Source organism: Colius striatus, chromosome 1 (genome assembly GCF_028858725.1).
Source record: "Colius striatus isolate bColStr4 chromosome 1, bColStr4.1.hap1, whole genome shotgun sequence".
In the NCBI taxonomy this organism is placed as follows: domain Eukaryota; kingdom Metazoa; phylum Chordata; class Aves; order Coliiformes; family Coliidae; genus Colius; species Colius striatus.
Window position 1 is genome coordinate 122,217,912 of NC_084759.1, and position 17,065 is coordinate 122,234,976.

A 17,065-nucleotide genomic window follows, 5' to 3' on the forward strand; every position below is an offset into this window, starting at 1 on the left:
ACAACCTCTTAGGAATACATGCTGCTGCTGGATGCTCCTGATACTTAACCGTGTGAACACCTACTGGCAGAGCAAACAGCATTAGGGGAAAATGAAAGGGGAGACAGCTGTAAGAATGTTCTTCAGCTGATCTATCAGATAGCTGCTTCCTGAGGGCAGACATGAACTGCCCCAAATTATCACACAAATGCAGTTGTGTAGTTGAAAGCTCTCCTTTAGGAATCTCATACACTGATGTAGGACAAGGGGTCCTACCACAGCATCCACCTTGAAGTACTTGGGCCCAAACCTGTATCACCATGTAAGATACAAATTCCCTTTTTCTCTGTAAACCTTAGATGCATTATCTGTCACCAACAGATACACCCCTCCACCAACAACTCCAGTTGCTCTACCATGCTACCCTGCCCACACACTGCATGAGTACAAGCAAGGACACAAAGCCCCTCTCATGTAGAATTAAGCTGACAGATGCAGAAGCGTCCATCCTTCGGTCACACTGGTACCCCTGAGTACATCACCTAGTGCTCCCTGGAGTCCGTTGCAATAAAGATGCACTTTACGATTCCCTTGTCCTGGGAGGGGAAGCAGCCCATGCCTGGATGGCCCCCCAGGGAGGTGGGAATCACAACCCCCACCTCCCTGTACACTGCTGGAGGTCAAGAAGGAGAGGCTTCACCAGGCCCTGCCACAGCCCCAGCTCTGGCAGCCTTTCACTCTGTTGACTGCAGGGAAGCATGAAAGGGATGCACAAGCAATCTTTGGGCTGAGTTCAGCACAAGCTGTGGCACAGCTGCAGGCCACGCCTGCCACATTCCTCGCCTTCCCCACTAGACCCCAGCCCTGGTCAGCCAGGCCCTGTCCTCAGAAGCTGTCAAGACCTTCCCAAGCCCCTTTCCCTGAGCCCACCTTGCTTCCCCTTGGCAGGGTGGACAGTGGAGGAGAGGCCTGCCTGGCTGTGCTCCTCTACCCTAGTGCCAAGCAGAGACTCCTGCAGGTTTTGTGTGAGTGAAACGATGAGGACAGATCGTAGGTTCTATGAGAAAGCATCAATGCTTTCCTGTGTTCAAAACACAAGTGCAGGCGGCAAAGTGACCTTTCTTGTGAGGGCTGTGGTCAGCAGCAGGGGATGGGACAGGGCAGAGAGAAAGGGCAGCTCCTTTCATAAAATCATAGAATGGTAGGGGTTAGAAGGGACCTTTAGAGATCATCTAGTCCAAATCCCCTGCAAAAGCACATTCACCTAGATCAGGTCACACAGGAACGTGTCCAGGCGGGTCTTGAAGCCCTCCAAGGAAGGAGACTCCACACCCTCCCTGGGCAGCCTGTGCCAGGGCTCCCTCACCTGAACAGGGAAATAGTTTTTCCTTATGTTTAAATGGAACTTTTTGTGTTCCAGCTTCATGTCATTACCCCTTCTCCTGTTGCTAGATATAATAGAAAAAAGGGATGTCCCAGCCTCCTGACACCCACCATTTAGATATTTGTAAATATTAATGAGATCCCCCTCAGTCCCCTCTTTTCTAGACTAAACAGCCTCAGTTCCCATAGCCTTTTCTCATATGAAAGATGTTCCATTCCCCTGATCATCTTGGTGGCCCTGTGCTGGACTCTCTCCAGCAGTTCCCTGTCCCTCTTGAGCTGAGGAGCCCAGAACTGGACACAGGACTCCAGATGAGGCCTCACCAGGGCAGAGTAAAGAGGGAAAAGAACCTCCCCATGCTCTCCCCTCCCCATGCTCTGCTTTCCCACATTTTTTTTCCTCTCACGCCTGTGCAAAGACAAAAAAATGAAAAGCTACATACCCCCTCCTCCTCATCAACCAGAGTTTTTTGGGGCAGAGTTCAGTTTTTAGCCATCCGTGGGCTGAGGAAGAAGAAGAGGGAGAAGGCAGGGAAAGTGGCAACGCAGACTCTCACCTTTCTCTATGGCAGCTCACAGGCAGAACGATTCACAGCCGTTGCAATGCCGCTCCTTTAGACACAGGTTACAAGGGAATCTGGCTCTAAATTCCAAAAGAAAAATTCACAGCCCCAAGGAACACAGGGCTTTGTTGCCTCTTGCCATACTTTTTACAAAAAATGGGTTTTGAGCTCACAGTCAAAAACAGGGTGAAAACATCACCTCAGGAGAGGAAACCACCTCCTCACACCTCTCATCAGGGACCAAAACAAAAACGATTTCCAACTATTTTGCCCACAGAAAAAGTGCAAGAGCTTTCTTTATTTGAATGTCTCTGCTACGCAGTTAAGGCTGCCTTGCAGGAAGATGTATTAAAGCTATGAAAGCACAGGCCTTCAGCCTAGCCCACTTAATCTTCCTGAGGTGTGAACTGGAAAGGATCTGAGAACAAGAAATGCAGAGAGCTTTCTTCTTTCTCCAAGAGGAGGGAAAATCCCCAGACATCCATATTTAAAGACAAAGTTGGAAGTGGAAAGAGAAACAAAAAAGGGATATTTCAATAACCCCTGAACCTTTATTATGCATTTTTAGTACAGAGGCTTCCCAAGGTCCAAGTCAAGATCCAGCCCAGCCTGTGTGCCAAGCTCTGTACAAACACATCTCAGAAGAGAGTCCATGCCCCTGGGACAGCAAGCAAGCAAGATTTGCTCTTGGAAGAAATTCATGTATTGTTGCTTGGTTAGAAATGAATCATTTGAGAAGGGTGGAGTGAACAGCAAGAAATCTGGCTCTGCCTGCACCACTCTAGCTATATCCAACATGGGTCAGACTCAAGGGTGGTAGCTTTAGTTGTCTAGAGGGGAGGTGGGGCAGCCTGCGTGGTCTTTGCGTCCCCCTCAGCCTCAGGACTGACCTCTGAATGTAAAACAAACCAAGTCACACCTAAAGATAGACCCAGCTTCCAAAATCAGAGCGAGCTCTCCCTCCCCTCTAAGCTTAGTTCATCCATCAGTTTCTGCCATGAGAAAATGAATACAAGTCAGAGCAACAGCTGTATACACTGGCGTTCACATGGGATCTCACAGTGCACGGAGACATGCTCACTGTTGTTAGTAATGTAGCCTTTAACAGCTCTCAGGCCCCAGTTCTGCAAACCATCACTGCTCAGTTCAGATATCTGAAGTGTAGGCATGCAAGAGACCATGCATCACCTCGCTACTGTGCCTAACACACCAGCAGATTACACCAAATGCTCTCTCAGCCCTGGGTTCCTGTCACTCAAACTGGCTCACGAGCCTGGCAGCTGACTGGTCTGGTGAAAAAGGCCCTGTGATGGCAGGAGACACCGTGCTGGAGGCACCAGTCAATAAGTGTATGAGCTCTAAAAGGGCTCAACTGAAGCTCCAGTTGAGCACAGTGCTGCCATCAGGCCCTTTGCCTACTAGAGGGCATAAGCTGTGCTGAGCACACATTCCCCCGGCTCCCAGCCCAGTCAAATCTCACCCACGAGGTGGGGTCAAGAAGCCTCTAAATATTGAGCTTTAACTTAAGCACATACTATTAGGAAACTCAAAACCAAGGCTGTAGTGGTAACAATAGCAGCACATTTCTGTACTGTGGGAAAACTCCGATTGTGAAAACCTCGCCAGCGACACTTCCTGGTGCGTGCGCTGATGTATGTGAACTCCCAATATTAAATTAGGGCTCACACTGTTTTTGTCTTTCTTCTTTTTACACGTTGTGTTGTGGCCTGTTCTGTTTAACATCTTTATCAATGATCTGGATGACGGGATTACATGCACACTCAGTAAGTTTCCAGATGGCACCAAGTTGGGCAGAAGTGTTGATCTGACCGAGGGCAGGAAGGTTCTTCAGAGGGACCTGGACAGGCTGGAGAGATGGGCCGAGTCCAACTATATGAGGTTTAACAAGGCCAACTGCTGGGTCCTGCCCTTGGGCCACAACAACCCCATGCAATGATACAGGCTTGGGGCAGAGTGGCTGGAAAGCTGTCCTGCAGAAAAAGACCTGGGGGTGCTGATCGAAAGCTGCCTGAATATGAGCCAGCAGTGTGCCCAGATGGCCAAGAGGGCCAATGGCATGCTGGTTTGTATCAGAAATCATGTGGCCAGCAGGGCCAAGGAAATGATTGTCCCCCTGTAGTCGGCACTGGTGAGGCTGCCCCTCAAATGCTGTGTTCAGTTCTGGGCCCCTCACCACAAGAAGAACATTTGAGGTGCTGGAGCATGTCCAGAGATGGGCAACGAAGGTGGTGAAGGGTCTGGAGAACAAGTCTAATAAGGATCGGCTGAGGGAACTGGGGATGTTTAGCCTGGAGAAGAAGAGGCTGAGAGGAGACACAATCACTCTCTACAGCTACCTGTAACAAGGTGAGGGTCTATCTCTTCTCTCCAGTAATGAATGACAGGACATGAGGAAATGGATTCAAGTTGCACCAAGGAAGGTTTAGATTGGACATTAGGAAGAACTTTTTCACCAAGAGAATTACTAAGCATTGGAACAGGCTGCCCAAGGAGGTGATGGAGTCACCATCTCTGGAGATACTTTAAAGATGCATAAATGAGGTGCTGAGGGACATGGTTTAGTTTAGTGATGGGCCTGAGAGTGTGAGGTTAGCAGTTGTACATGATGACCTTAAATGTCTTTTCCAACCTTTATGATTCTATGATTATATTGCTCAAGGCTGTACAGATTCCCTGTAACAGCACACGGAGATGCCCTGTCGTTACATGGCAAGAGTGCTAACAGGCTGGGAAAGGGAACAGAACATGTGGAGACCCAGTACTGAATGAGGGATTAAGAGACATACCCTAGTAGGAAATGGCTTGAGGAACTCAGACTGTTTGCTTTGCCAAAAACAAGACTGGGAGCAGTCCCCGTCACAGACTCCAGTTGCAATGGCGGGAAAAAGACGCACGGTACTAAAGGCCTTTTCTGCTTAGCAGATTGAACTCAAGATTCAGCATCTGGATATCAAAACCAGACAAATGCAAGCCAGAAATGAGGTGTAACAGCATGTGGGTAATTAACTGCTGCAGCAACATACCAAACTCAGTGGTATTTTCCATTTGTGGTAATTACTTAATCAAGACTAGATGTTTTTTAAGACACACTTTCGAGTCCGGAGCAAATGGAATTAATCAAAAAGCTGAATATAAAGGCTGTATCATGCAAAGGAGCAGAAGAATCAAAGCACTACAGCTCCTTCTGGCCTCAACATCTACTAACCTATGGGGAAAAATTGCCTCTTTAATATCAGTGGACTTGGTAGACAGTCATATGTTTAGTTATAAGACATGTTGATGCTTATATGAAATAGTAATAATAATACATTGAGCTTCATCCCCATCTCTAATCTGAAATTCTCCAAGCTCTTTACTGTCACTATGACAGTAAGCCTGACAACTTGCTGGCTGTTAAATTGGCATTATTCTCCCTTTCATCCAACTTGAACTTTTTCGGAGTAGCTAATGATAGGCTTACCATTTGCATGGGAAAGAGGCCACCTGCAATCTCGGGCACCTACTTTTAGACCTTTTGGTGTGCAAACATTCATGTGTGCGCCTTGCAGAAGGTTGCAGGATGGGAAGTGGCTCAGCATGCAGAATCACCCAGCAGCTGCTTACCCCAGACACTCATATGTACCCCAGTACATACCTCACGGCACTCACAAACTCTGTATTCCCTCCCTAGAAAAATGCTGTGAACAACATCCATTTTTAAGACCAGAAGTCAGCAGGTAAAATGTAAAAGAAGAAAAGAGAGACTGCTTCCTAGTTGGTTTAACAAACATTTTTATATACGACAGACAGACAAAAAGAAAAAAAAGTAATTTCCATTAGTTACCATGACAACCAGTGGAACTCAATAACCCATCTTCTCTCCCTTATCAACCTTTGGCAGACCTGTCAGGGGAAGCAAGAGACTGTGCTTCGTGTAAGATTCTCTACTCAGCTAGAACATACAGCTCACAGGGAAATCTACACTGCCACAACATCAAGTGCTCCCCTTACAGCACATATCCAGTTTGGTTTCTCTGAGATACAGAGGGCTTGCTGCCCTCTGAGAGCAAACACACTCCAGAAATGCAAACTGTGAGATACCTCAGCTCTCCTACCTTGTGCCCTTCCTCTCCGCCTCTGTAAAAACGCTCAGCCTTGTCTTCCTTCCCATCTATGGGCTCACACCTTAAACATGGTCCACACAAGCCTTTTTTGGACACTGTAACAACCTGGCAAGAAATTGCTGTATCACACAGCAGTTCTGGTCCACCTTTTATCTCCACTTTCCTTACTATTGTTATCATTGCTGATAATGATAATGACCATCTGCAATGCCTGCTGCAGCTTCTACATGACAGCGTTTAAACCTTTCTCAACAGGAGTACATTCAGCTTCATAAACCCTTCTGAGAGGCACAGTACCATCATTATTCTCATTTTACAGATGTGATACAATTAAGTGCCTTGCCCAAAGCCTACAGACAAATCATGGCATGACACTAAGAGTGAGAACAAACAGGTCTGAAGAGTGTGTTTGCATTTTCTTAATGCCTACAGGCTCTCAATTTATTCGAACCACATATGCTCAGAGTTGCTTTTAGTCCCTCCCCGTTGCCAAAACCCCACGGCAAATAAACATAAACCTGAAAAAATCCCTCAAAAACCCAACAGTTATCTCTGTTTAATGCTGGTTTGCTGTTGACCTTGCATCTGCAGCCAGGACAGCCTAACTCACCCCAGTGTCTGGATGCGTGCTGCTGCTCTGCAGAAGAGTTTGGCAGTGATTTGTGAGGCGGCATTATCACCCAGCTGTTCTCCCCTCTCCTTCGGTTTTCACGTGCACAGTTACGAACGGCCCAGGCACTGCACTGACACCGTGCGGTTTCAGGCTATTTAGATACCGCAGCAAGACTCAACATTCACCCAGTAGGACACAAAACTCCCCTAAATAATCCACTTTCATTGCAAGTTTTGCAAAAAATCACCTCCACTCCCCCATGCCAGGTCCAGGTTGCAGGAATTACTGGCAAGTTAGTCTGTGGTGGGATGAGGAAGGTGGCTCTGCGTGCAGCTGTATGTGCGCACACAAGGTGTAACAAGCCATGTTTTATGCCACATGATTAACCAAGCTTTGTCTCGGTTTTCTCCACGACACCCTCCTGGGGGACTGCATGCTGCTCGGAGCACCAAGGAGGGAAGGACAAACCATAAAGTGTGAAGCCGAGAAATAGCAAGCTGTTCTACAAGCTGCTTCACACAGATTCCTGTCTGGAGGCTGGTCACACTTAGTGGCTATGAAGGTACAAACTACAATCAAAGGGGAATACTCATGAAACGCTTCTCAGGTCTGCAGTAAAAGGCTGATCTCGTGCTGGAGCTTTTCCCTTAGGTAGGGCTGTAACTACTGTACCACAGTGTCTAATTCTACGAAACTTAGAGAAACATAGTGGCTGAAACTGCCTGTCGGGTTTTAAAAGTTGTTTGAGGAGGTTCAAGGGTACCAACAGACAGAGAACACGATCACATAAAGCTCTGCTTCTTTAGGCAGCCAGGAAAAATGCTCTGCTTTGACAGGAGGAAGGGAGCTACAAGGAAATTAAAGGAGGTGAGTTAACAGTAGAGCTGAGGAGTCCCATAAACTGGCTATATGTACAAGCTGGAGATAACTGCACGGAGGAGGCACCGGTTATCATGGAACATGGGGCCGTAATTAGGACCACTGGGACAGAATAAAAAGATTAATGGTCTACTTGCTCATAAGAGAGGGCCATGAAGATAAACTTACTGACTTTGAGATACACCAGAGCATGGGATAATTTTTCACAGAAGATGACAGGGGCATCACTTATCGGGGATGTGTAAAACTGCATTTGACAAGACACTAATGGCTATGGGTTGCACAAGCAGCTACTAATCTCAGGGCACACAGTGATACCTTTTAGAGGAAACAGTCTAAAGGGGGATGCTTTGAATGACCTCAAAAAAGCAGTATCACATTTGTCACTAGTGCCTCTGAAAAGCTGGAGAAACATATGGGCTGTGGGGAGTCATCCTGAAAGTGTGTGCAATGTCCTCCCACATATGCTTCTCAGGTGAATGAAGGCCTGAGGACATGCCTCTTGCCCTCCCGATAGTGAGGGCCCAGGCACCAAGGATCGCTCTTTAACTGCAGATTATGCATAAATCAGGCAGTTAAAAAGCACAGAATGGTAGAAGTTGGAAGGGATCTCTAGCAATTATCCAGTCCAGCTCCCTGCTAAAGCAGGTTCACCTCCATCAGGTCACACAGGAACACGTCCAGGCGGGTTTAGAAACCTCCAGAGAAGGAGACTCCACACCCTCCCTGGGCAGCCTGAGCAGGAAAGTAGGATTTACTCATATTTAAGTGGAACTTCTTGTGTTCCAGTTTTTGTCCGTTACCCCTAGTTCTGTCACTTGAGACAACAGAGAAAAGTGTTGTCCCAGCCTCTTGACATGCACCTTTTAAACACTTGTGTTAACGAGATCTCCCCTCAGTCTTCTCAAAATAAAAAAGTACTCCCTCCTTACCCTACTCCTATCTATCACCCTCTACCAATGGGTCCAGACCTCAGTCCTGGGGTGAATGAGAAACGGAGTTCCATGAGAAACAGATCATCTGTTGCAACACGACTGTCCAGTTGCCCTATGGATGGATGATGGAGAAAGGGAACTGAAGAAGATGAGGCTGCTACCGCTTGTGTGGCATTCATTGTCCTGGGGCTGGAATAGCCCAGAGCTTGCGCCACGCAGAGCAAACATGCCATCCTTGGAGTGGAATACCGCAGCTTTTCTGCCAAGTTGAAGGCAATGCCTTCCACATGAATGCTTGGTCCCCTGCCACCTTAATCTTCCAGAGGCCTGGGTTTGAATGTGTGAGCTGCAGACCAGAGCTGGGTCACAACCTTTTCTGTTATCCCTGAAGAATTTTACTCACCCAGACAATGAAATGATCCAGACATAGCAAAAACTCCCGGAGGAAATCGCTTCCTCCTACATATAGGAAACGAGACAACAATTCCAATCCCTCATACTTAAGGTTCCTCAAACATAAACACGAAAAAGTGGCCAAAACGCAGGAGGGGAAAGAGAGTCCCAGAGCAGCAAGGAGTACATATGCAAAGAGTTACGTCATGCAGAAGGAAAGCTCTTGGCCGCAGGATACAATTACCAGTGCTTAAATGGCAGGGGCCTCACTAGCGCAGAGGGCCCCCCCCACCCAGGCACCATCCTCCAGATCGATTAGTCGGCGGGAAAAGGGCCAAAGACTGCTGTCAAAAACATCTCTGGAGAGAGTGGTGCCGGAGGCCAACTTGGCAATTGGCCAGTGCCTGCCGAACGCTCCCTCTTCCGTCTGTCCTGGCGGATGGACAGAAACTCCTTGTTCTGCTCCTCTGATGCTCATGCCCCGAAATGCCTTACCCTGGCAGTAAAGTAACAAGGAAACAGCAGCCAAGGGCAATGTTTCTGATGGCAAGAGGCACACCCAGCCCATAGGCTCCTGTGTTGAGATAAGGTTCACTAATATACCTCTCCATCTGAGGCAGGTACCTTTGCCAGCTCACTTCTGTCATCCAACTCTTGCTTTCCTCTTATCTAAGAATTTAGCATCCTCTTCTACCCTCCTCCAACTTGGAAAACTTGGAAAGACCATTCCAGGCTTGAGTCTTACTCCTGCCATGGGTACCTCTGCAGTAAGTCCTTCCACTACCTCCCTAGGTCTCTTCACAGATGAAGAAACTGGCTATAGACCATCTTTGAAGCTACCACTACTCCTTATGGGGAAAAAGCCGATTAAGCACTGAAAGCTCCACCAGCATCCATATTCCCGAGAACTCCTGATCCCACCTCAGAACTCTGAGCAAGGAGCGGAGATGGGATCAGGAGGAACATGTGCCAGCTAGGGACAACCAGCAGTGGGTGACACAAAGCCATCCAGCCGGTCCTTCCGTGCTTGGAGCATAAGGTGTGTAAATCCTCCCCTCCTGCCAAGGAAACCCAGCTGCTTTCCCTTGGTGGTTTTATCTGTTTCTCTCCATTGTTCCTTCAAGCTGGTCTGTTGCTCTTTGCATTTCAAGGCCCTCTACAGAGATACAATCAAGAGGGTGAAAAAAACCCTAAATTCACACACTTAGGGCTTTATACTGCTGTGTAACAGAGCTTCAGAATGAACTGAGGGGAAGACAAAGGAGAAGGAACAAGAAAAGCTGTTTACTATGGGTTCCATTGCATAACATTACAGTATTTAGAGAAAGTGGTTAGAGGTCCATCTCTGGGACAGCAGTTGACAGAGCACAGCCAAGGGAAAAGCTATACAGAGTCGTCTTGCAATGCCCATACAGAGATTAATGAGATGGGTTCTAATCTGGTTTTCCTGGTGCATTGTGTATTTTCCTCAGAAGCATAGAACTGGCACCCTCTCCCCAGTGAGACAAAACCCAGATTCCAGTCTTCAAGCAGTGTTTAGTTTCTTCTGCCAAAATATTTGCTTAGCTGTCAAACAGGGTAAATGTGGGATTTACCTATAGCTGAGCTAATGAGACATCAAATCCCTCCCCAACTATCCAGCTCAAAACCCTTGTTAATTCCAAATGTGTTGGTCCAACAGGACCATCCAAATTGTTGGTTGTGGACTCCTTGACATGCTCCAAAGGAGGTAACAAGTGTCTCAAGTAATTGCACATATGCAGATTGGAGCATGAGCCCGCTTTTCTTCATCATCTCTTGCAGGCAGCCTACGTCTAATCCATTGTCCCAAGCAACCACAGGCTCAATGCCAAAACTGAGAGGTACAGTGTAGTAAATGATAGAATTAAGGCATAGAGTAGGTAGTAAGATTTCATAGGAACTCATATGAGCCTCACTTTTGAGCAGCTGCCTTACATGGCAGAAAAGGGACAGAGAGTCACTTAGTGCTTCAGCCCAGATCAGAACTGGAGCACACTTGAGAGCAAGTAGTCAGCAAATGCCATGCAGTCACTGCTCGTGCATTAATCTGTGCATTAATATAGCACCAAAGCCTCTGGGCCTGCTTATCTACCATTTATTTACTGCTCCAATGCCTAGGAACTGCAATCAAAGTCTCACAGTCAAAAGCAAATAAGCTCCTGCTCTAAACACCTCACATCTAACTTGGTACGATACCCGTGGCAAAAATCTATAGCCTCTGGGAAAGCAAAGATTTATGTAACCCTGTATCTGCCACCCAGCCACAGCTCTGGAAGGAAGCATGTTTCACAGTGTAACAGCAGTCTGCTCTTTTCTTCTGCTAAACTCAGAGACAACACTATGAGGGTTAAATCGCTCTGAAGAAATGCTGCTTATTCACAGATTAGTTTACCATATCACAGTACAGCAGAAGCAGACTCCCCTGCAAAGACAGATGCAACTCAGCTAAACAAGGCATTTCTGGGAACCAATTTCATCTAGCTCACAGGATATGTGGCAAAAATACAGCCTGGTTAATAGCAGTCTCAGGAGCCTGGAAAGACACATCTGGCTGAGATGTGTGACAAACTCTCTTCTGCACAAAGAGAAACATTCCCCAGCTCATGTAACACCACACAAGAAAGATCAAAGGTGCCCCGATGCCTCCTGATGGGTAAGCAGCTGTACCAATAAGAGCAGCTGGAAAATGCAACAGGAGACTCTCAGCCAGTTCCTTCCTCCTGTGCTGGGAGCAAAGCTGGCCCCCAGGCAGCCCCCAGGACCAGCCCCCTGTTAATTACCGGCAAGGAATTTGCACTCTGGCAGATAAAGTCATTCACTAAGCTCCAGCACACAAAGCAGTCCGAGTCTGACAGCAGCTCCAACCCAGAAGCAGCCTCAAGGTGCCACGCACAGCTCTGTGCTACGAGACATCGCTTCTGCTTCAGAGCCTGTGCCACACACACTGCTGTTCGGAGGTTATGGTCCCTTCAAAAGAGCCACGGAGGTTGTTCAAACACTCCATGGGGGATTTGGCCAGAGACTTCAGCACAACACGAGGTGCTTCGAGATGAACCGCTCAGTTCACCTCCCAGTCTCTGATCCCGGGGACCATCCGCAGCACAGCAGCTGCCCGACGACACAGCACGTGCCTTAAAACACAGGCTCTGCACAGATGTGCCTTTGCCTGTGTGCCCAGGGCAGAATCACTTTTTCCCTGCCTCCTCATTCAAAACATGCTTATTGCCTTGAGGCATGACTCCAGAAACAGCTATGCTGTCCATGGACTTCAGGATCTCAACTTTAATTTATTCAGCTTCATTTATCAAGACAGTAGTGTTTTCACTTTTCACCAATGCAAAACGTGGGAAAAGTTTAACCAAAGCAAGCTGATAATGACGGCCAGACTGTGTGAACAGCCCAAAGGGAAGGATGCACACCAGGCTTTATGAAGACCAGCTGAATTCCCAGCTCCATCTCCCCTCAGGGCACATGAGCACTCTGCTAGCTCCCTATGGGCAAAAGCAGCCAAGTTGGATGAAGTGCTCGGGTGAGTTAAGCAAACAAAACTCAGCCAAAACCTTTGCCTTTTCTCTCGCCTGTAACATCCCTTTTCAGGTTTTCACATGGAAAAATCACACTGAGTGAAAATGAGGTGGGGTGAAAAACATTCATCCCAGGGTTACAACAGATGTAGACACTGCAAAGACTGTGCTATTAAAAAAAGTTATAAATCTGCCTCCAGATGCTTGTCATCGCTGTGCTGCTCGGGGGTTATTGCCCCCTCAGATCTGTCAGTAGATCTCCTTGCAAGAGAAGTGTCTCTAGCCCTCCTCCTCTACCCCTTTTTAGCCAAAATGACAAATTTAGTCAAGCTGGATTCAATTGTTTACATAACTCTTTACAAAGCCTAGCTCATTTGGCCAGAAATGGGTTAAGAATTGTTCAGAAGAACAGCTACAGGTCCGAGAAATTAATTTGAATGGTCACAAAACCGGAAAGGAGCAGAGGGCAGGCCAGCGTGGTGACCTCCCTTCTCGGCAAGGCTGGGTTCAGGAGAGGACTTCCATCCACAGCCCTCACCAATAAACTCATGCTGGCATAAGCTCCTTTGCTAACATCTAAAATTCATGGTAAAAGGAACATTCTTGATGATTCTGAACCAGGCTCAAGACAAAAAGAAACCCCCTCAGTCTTGTTTTGAAATAAGCATTGTGGTGTGACATATAACGATGCTGGTGTAATTACAGCGGGACCACTGTGCTCCTGCATGCCACTCTTCACACCTCACAGATACAACCGAACAGCCACTGGACTCCTCTCCAGTGTTAACTAGGTTAACTTACTCCAGCAGGATATGAACAACTGATTAACTTTTAATACATTCATCAGACCTTTCCAGCCTCTCCCTTTTCCTCTGCTGCGATGGATGCTTCCCAAAAAACACTCAACTCATTCCATCTGCTTCGGAAAGGCCCAGCTGAGAATACAAGCAACTTCACCTCTGTAGCATCCCTGTTAATAGGAGTAAACGGGTGCCTCATTGAGACTCTGACCCAGGAAGAAAGAGATAAAAAGGGCTGTCTGAAGCTAGTGGTTGGCTTCCATCCGAGGAGTACAGTTCACCGTCTATTGCTCTTGTGACTATTACTGAACCAGGCCAAGAAAAGCTCCCAAGTTTTGGCACGTCTCAGATTTTCCAGTCTGCGTAAAGTCATGCCAGGAACATTGACTGAAGCAATTTCTTTCTTTCTTTCAAGACTCTAATTATGCACCTAACAATGTTGTAGAAATAAGTGTCGTACAAAACCTCTAGAACGGTTCAGATACGGTTTTGCCGACAAAAGGATTAGAAGCTTAAGGCTCGGTGTTAATATTCTGAACGTACTGAAAGGCACAAAGTGCACACTGCAGCAAGAACAGAAGAAATAGAGAGGCAATCACTTCCAAGATCTGGAAGAGAGAAAATCACACAGGAAAATGCCATGCTAATCTTACTAAAAGCCAGTGATGCAGGAGACTGGTAAAAAGAACCACATACAAGGGGGCAATCATCTGAAATGCAAGCAGCTCACCTTCAAGTACAGCCCACTCCCTGGAAAATGAGAAGATGTAGATATCCCAGAGGGCGGGATACTACCCGTGAGTGAACAGAGGGTCACCGCTCGATGGCTACCAGCAACAAGGAATCAAACCCGAAACCAAACTTGTCCATTTTCGCTGAAACCAGACCCAAACCTCTGTCATCACTCTCAAGTCTTGCTGGATTTTGAGTGGAATTGAACCAAAATGTTTCCTGGTTTGACACCTGGGCCATTACCCTAAAAACACTTCACATTTAGCCATTCAAGCATAAACTGGCCTCTAAAACAAAGTTTTGAATGTGACGGCTGTACATTTTTACTTTCAGTCTGCAGATGAAGCACAGAGTCATGGCAGGACTTGCACTTGGGAAGCCATCCAGGTACTCCAAATTAGAGTACATTAGGCAAAACCCAGGATTTAGCATTTTGACCACGTCAACATAATGTTAGCAGCACCGGCGACATCAGAAATCAAGGGCCAAATGCATCCTGGCTGTCTCTGGGTTACTGACTCCAAGAGGCTTTACTCGGACCACTGCCATGACTATTTAGCTGTCGCTACCATTCATCTTATGGAGGCACTGCCGTGCACTTCCTCCCTACAGAGCTTTCACTGTACATGGACCAGAACTGCTTAAGGTTTATTTAGGGTTCCTAAGAAAATGAATAAAACCCATCTGGCTTTCTCAGGACAATGTTGGAGAGGATGCATGGAAATGCTGACTGCATAAGTATGTCACGCCTTGGGAAAAGAAGTGCATTACAATATTATCATGTACAGGCAGATGTGAAGCCCATGCTGCAGCTCGGTCCCGCTCCCCTCGGTTTTCACGATAGCCGTGTATAGAGCTACAGCTTGACAGTGTCAGCTTGCAACCTCCCCATCCCACCTCCGCTCCTCATGTGTATTGTTCCGTCCCTTCAGCAAGTACCCTGCTGGCAGTTGTGGGGAGTTTGCTGAAGAGCTTTGCTTACAGGGACAGAACAACAGCCATGGACATCACCCTACATCCCCCCTGCCCCCCCTGCCATAACCCTGGTGGGAGGCAGAAAAAGGGGGAACCTTTTGTAGGAAATCAGATGTGTTTATGCATTTTTTTGTGCCGAGCCAAACTGCGATGCTGTAGGGTGGGTCTCACCATCTGGGAAAAATATGTAGGGAGAAAAAATGCAGGCGGGGATGACTGAGCCGCCCCCCGCCCCCCGAGCAGGATCGCTTCCCTCCAAAAGCAGGCTCGGCCTCCCTTCCCAGCCCAGCTTGAGTTCATTTTCCTCAAATCACTTCCACATTTCCCCCTGCCGTAATTATCAAATATTTTGTTTCTGACCTCACTTTTACGGAGGCCGCCGCAAGCTGGAATTCGGGCACCGTTTATTTTCTGTCAAAAGCGCCGGGGGACTGGCGAGTTGGGTTTTTTTCAATGGTTTTCAATGTCATTGCAGAAAAAGAAAGGAAGAAAAAAAAAAGAGAGAAAGAGGGAGCGGGAAGAGGCTGCCCCGGGGGAGCCCAGCGCGGCGGCGGGCTGGGGGGCGGCCGGCCCGGGCGGGGACGCAGCTCCGTCTCCCCCCACGGAGGGGTCCGGCGGCCCCGCAACTTACCTCCCGCCCCGCCTGCTACTTCCTCCGGTGCCGGCAGCTCCCCCTCCGAGCTCCGGGGTGCCGCCCGCGGCGGAAAACGCCACAAAAGGGACCCCCGCCATCCCCCTCCCCCCCCGCCCCGCCGCCGGGGCCCCGCGCTTACCTCGGCTCGCAGGCGGGCGACGGCCATCAGGGCGCAGAGCAGCGGGAGAGTTTTCCAGATCTGCAAGAGAGGAAGGAAAAGGGGGGATGGGGGAGGTAAGCACGGGCCGGGCCGGGGCGAGCGGGGCCGGGGCCGCCGTCGCCAAACTTCCCGCCGGGCGACCTCACTCACTCACCATGCTGCGGGCGGGCGGCTAACGGCACCGGCGGGGCAGGAGGAGTTGCAGAGGCGCCTTCGCCAGCTCCGGCTTGCTCGGGAAGGGAAGGGGAAGGGAGCACTCCCCCTCACCCCGACCCGCCAGCCCGCAGCTCCACCCCCGGCCCGACCCCCGCCGCCTACCCCCGCCCCGGGGCCGGCTCCGCCCCGGCCCGCCGTGAGGGGCGGCCGCCTCCCGTACACCGCCGGCCCTGTGGTCGCCGGACCCCTAGGCGCCCCGCGGAGGAGCTCGCCGGCCTTTGAAGGGCACCCAACGCCGAGGGGTGTCCGGGAGACTCGGTCGAGCCGCGTCCGGGGGTCTCGGGTGCCCTCGCCCGGCGAGCGCCTGAGGCGGGGTGGCTGCCCCTCGCACCAGCGGCCGGGCAGAGGATGGGTCCGGGGAGGCTGGTTGAGCCCTGCGCTGGTTAAGGAGGGTCCAGAATAAGTGAAGGCAGCCACCTCAGGGAGCAGCTGCCTGCCAGAGAGCACTCCTCCAACCAAGCCGCAGCCACCCCCGACCTTGTCACAAAAAGGGGGAAACTGAGGCACGAAGTGGCTTCTCCACAAGGCGAGGCACCGTGGAAACCTGCAGCCCTCGTGCTGAAGTCGCGGCTACAGGTATCTCTTGTGTTGAAATGCATGGAGGTTTAAAAATAAGGGTTTAAACCCACACGTGTTAGGATCCAAGTGATGTTGGCTGAGTGCAACAGTCAACTAGGAGTGTCGTGCCTGGCACAGGAGGCTGAAGTCTCACCTGAAATGCCTGGTGGTGCTTATCAGTATCTGCTTATCTCGTTTAATCTCTTCATCTCTGAATTTCAGAAGCCTCCAGTAGCTAGAAGGCAGGATCTGACAATGCAAAGAGACTGATTGTCCCGGGCACATATAGAAATCTTTGTTACAGCAAGCAATGCCGTGACACCAATTGTCAAGGGCTTTTCTTTGAGTTTTGAGGTTGGTTGTGACCAAAAATGACACTGCTGGCTTTGAAATACTATCTTACTGTGTAACCAAGCATGCCCATAAGCCATCTGTCTTCTTGCCCTGCTTTATTCTGCGCCCTCAATGCAAGCAGGTGCCATGGGAGATGCTGGTATGTGTCCTCTCATCATTCACCAAAGTTTTTATTCCACCATCCTGCTGGAAGGAGCAAACTCTGCAAAAGAGTTACCCTGG

General features: G+C 48.9%; 1 protein-coding gene across 1 annotated transcript in view; it reads right to left on the bottom strand.

Moving 5' to 3' along the window:
* Positions 1–15,988, bottom strand: part of FSTL1 (follistatin like 1) — a 56,284-nt gene extending 40,296 nt beyond the window's left edge. The window contains exons 1-2 of the mRNA XM_062005386.1: positions 15,870–15,988; positions 15,695–15,754 (exon numbers count right to left, since the gene is read on the bottom strand). Coding sequence (XP_061861370.1) covers positions 15,695–15,754; positions 15,870–15,872 — 63 coding nt within the window. The 5' untranslated portion in view covers positions 15,873–15,988. The remainder of the gene's footprint in view (positions 1–15,694; positions 15,755–15,869) is intronic.
* Between the last annotated feature and the right edge of the window lie 1,077 nt (positions 15,989–17,065).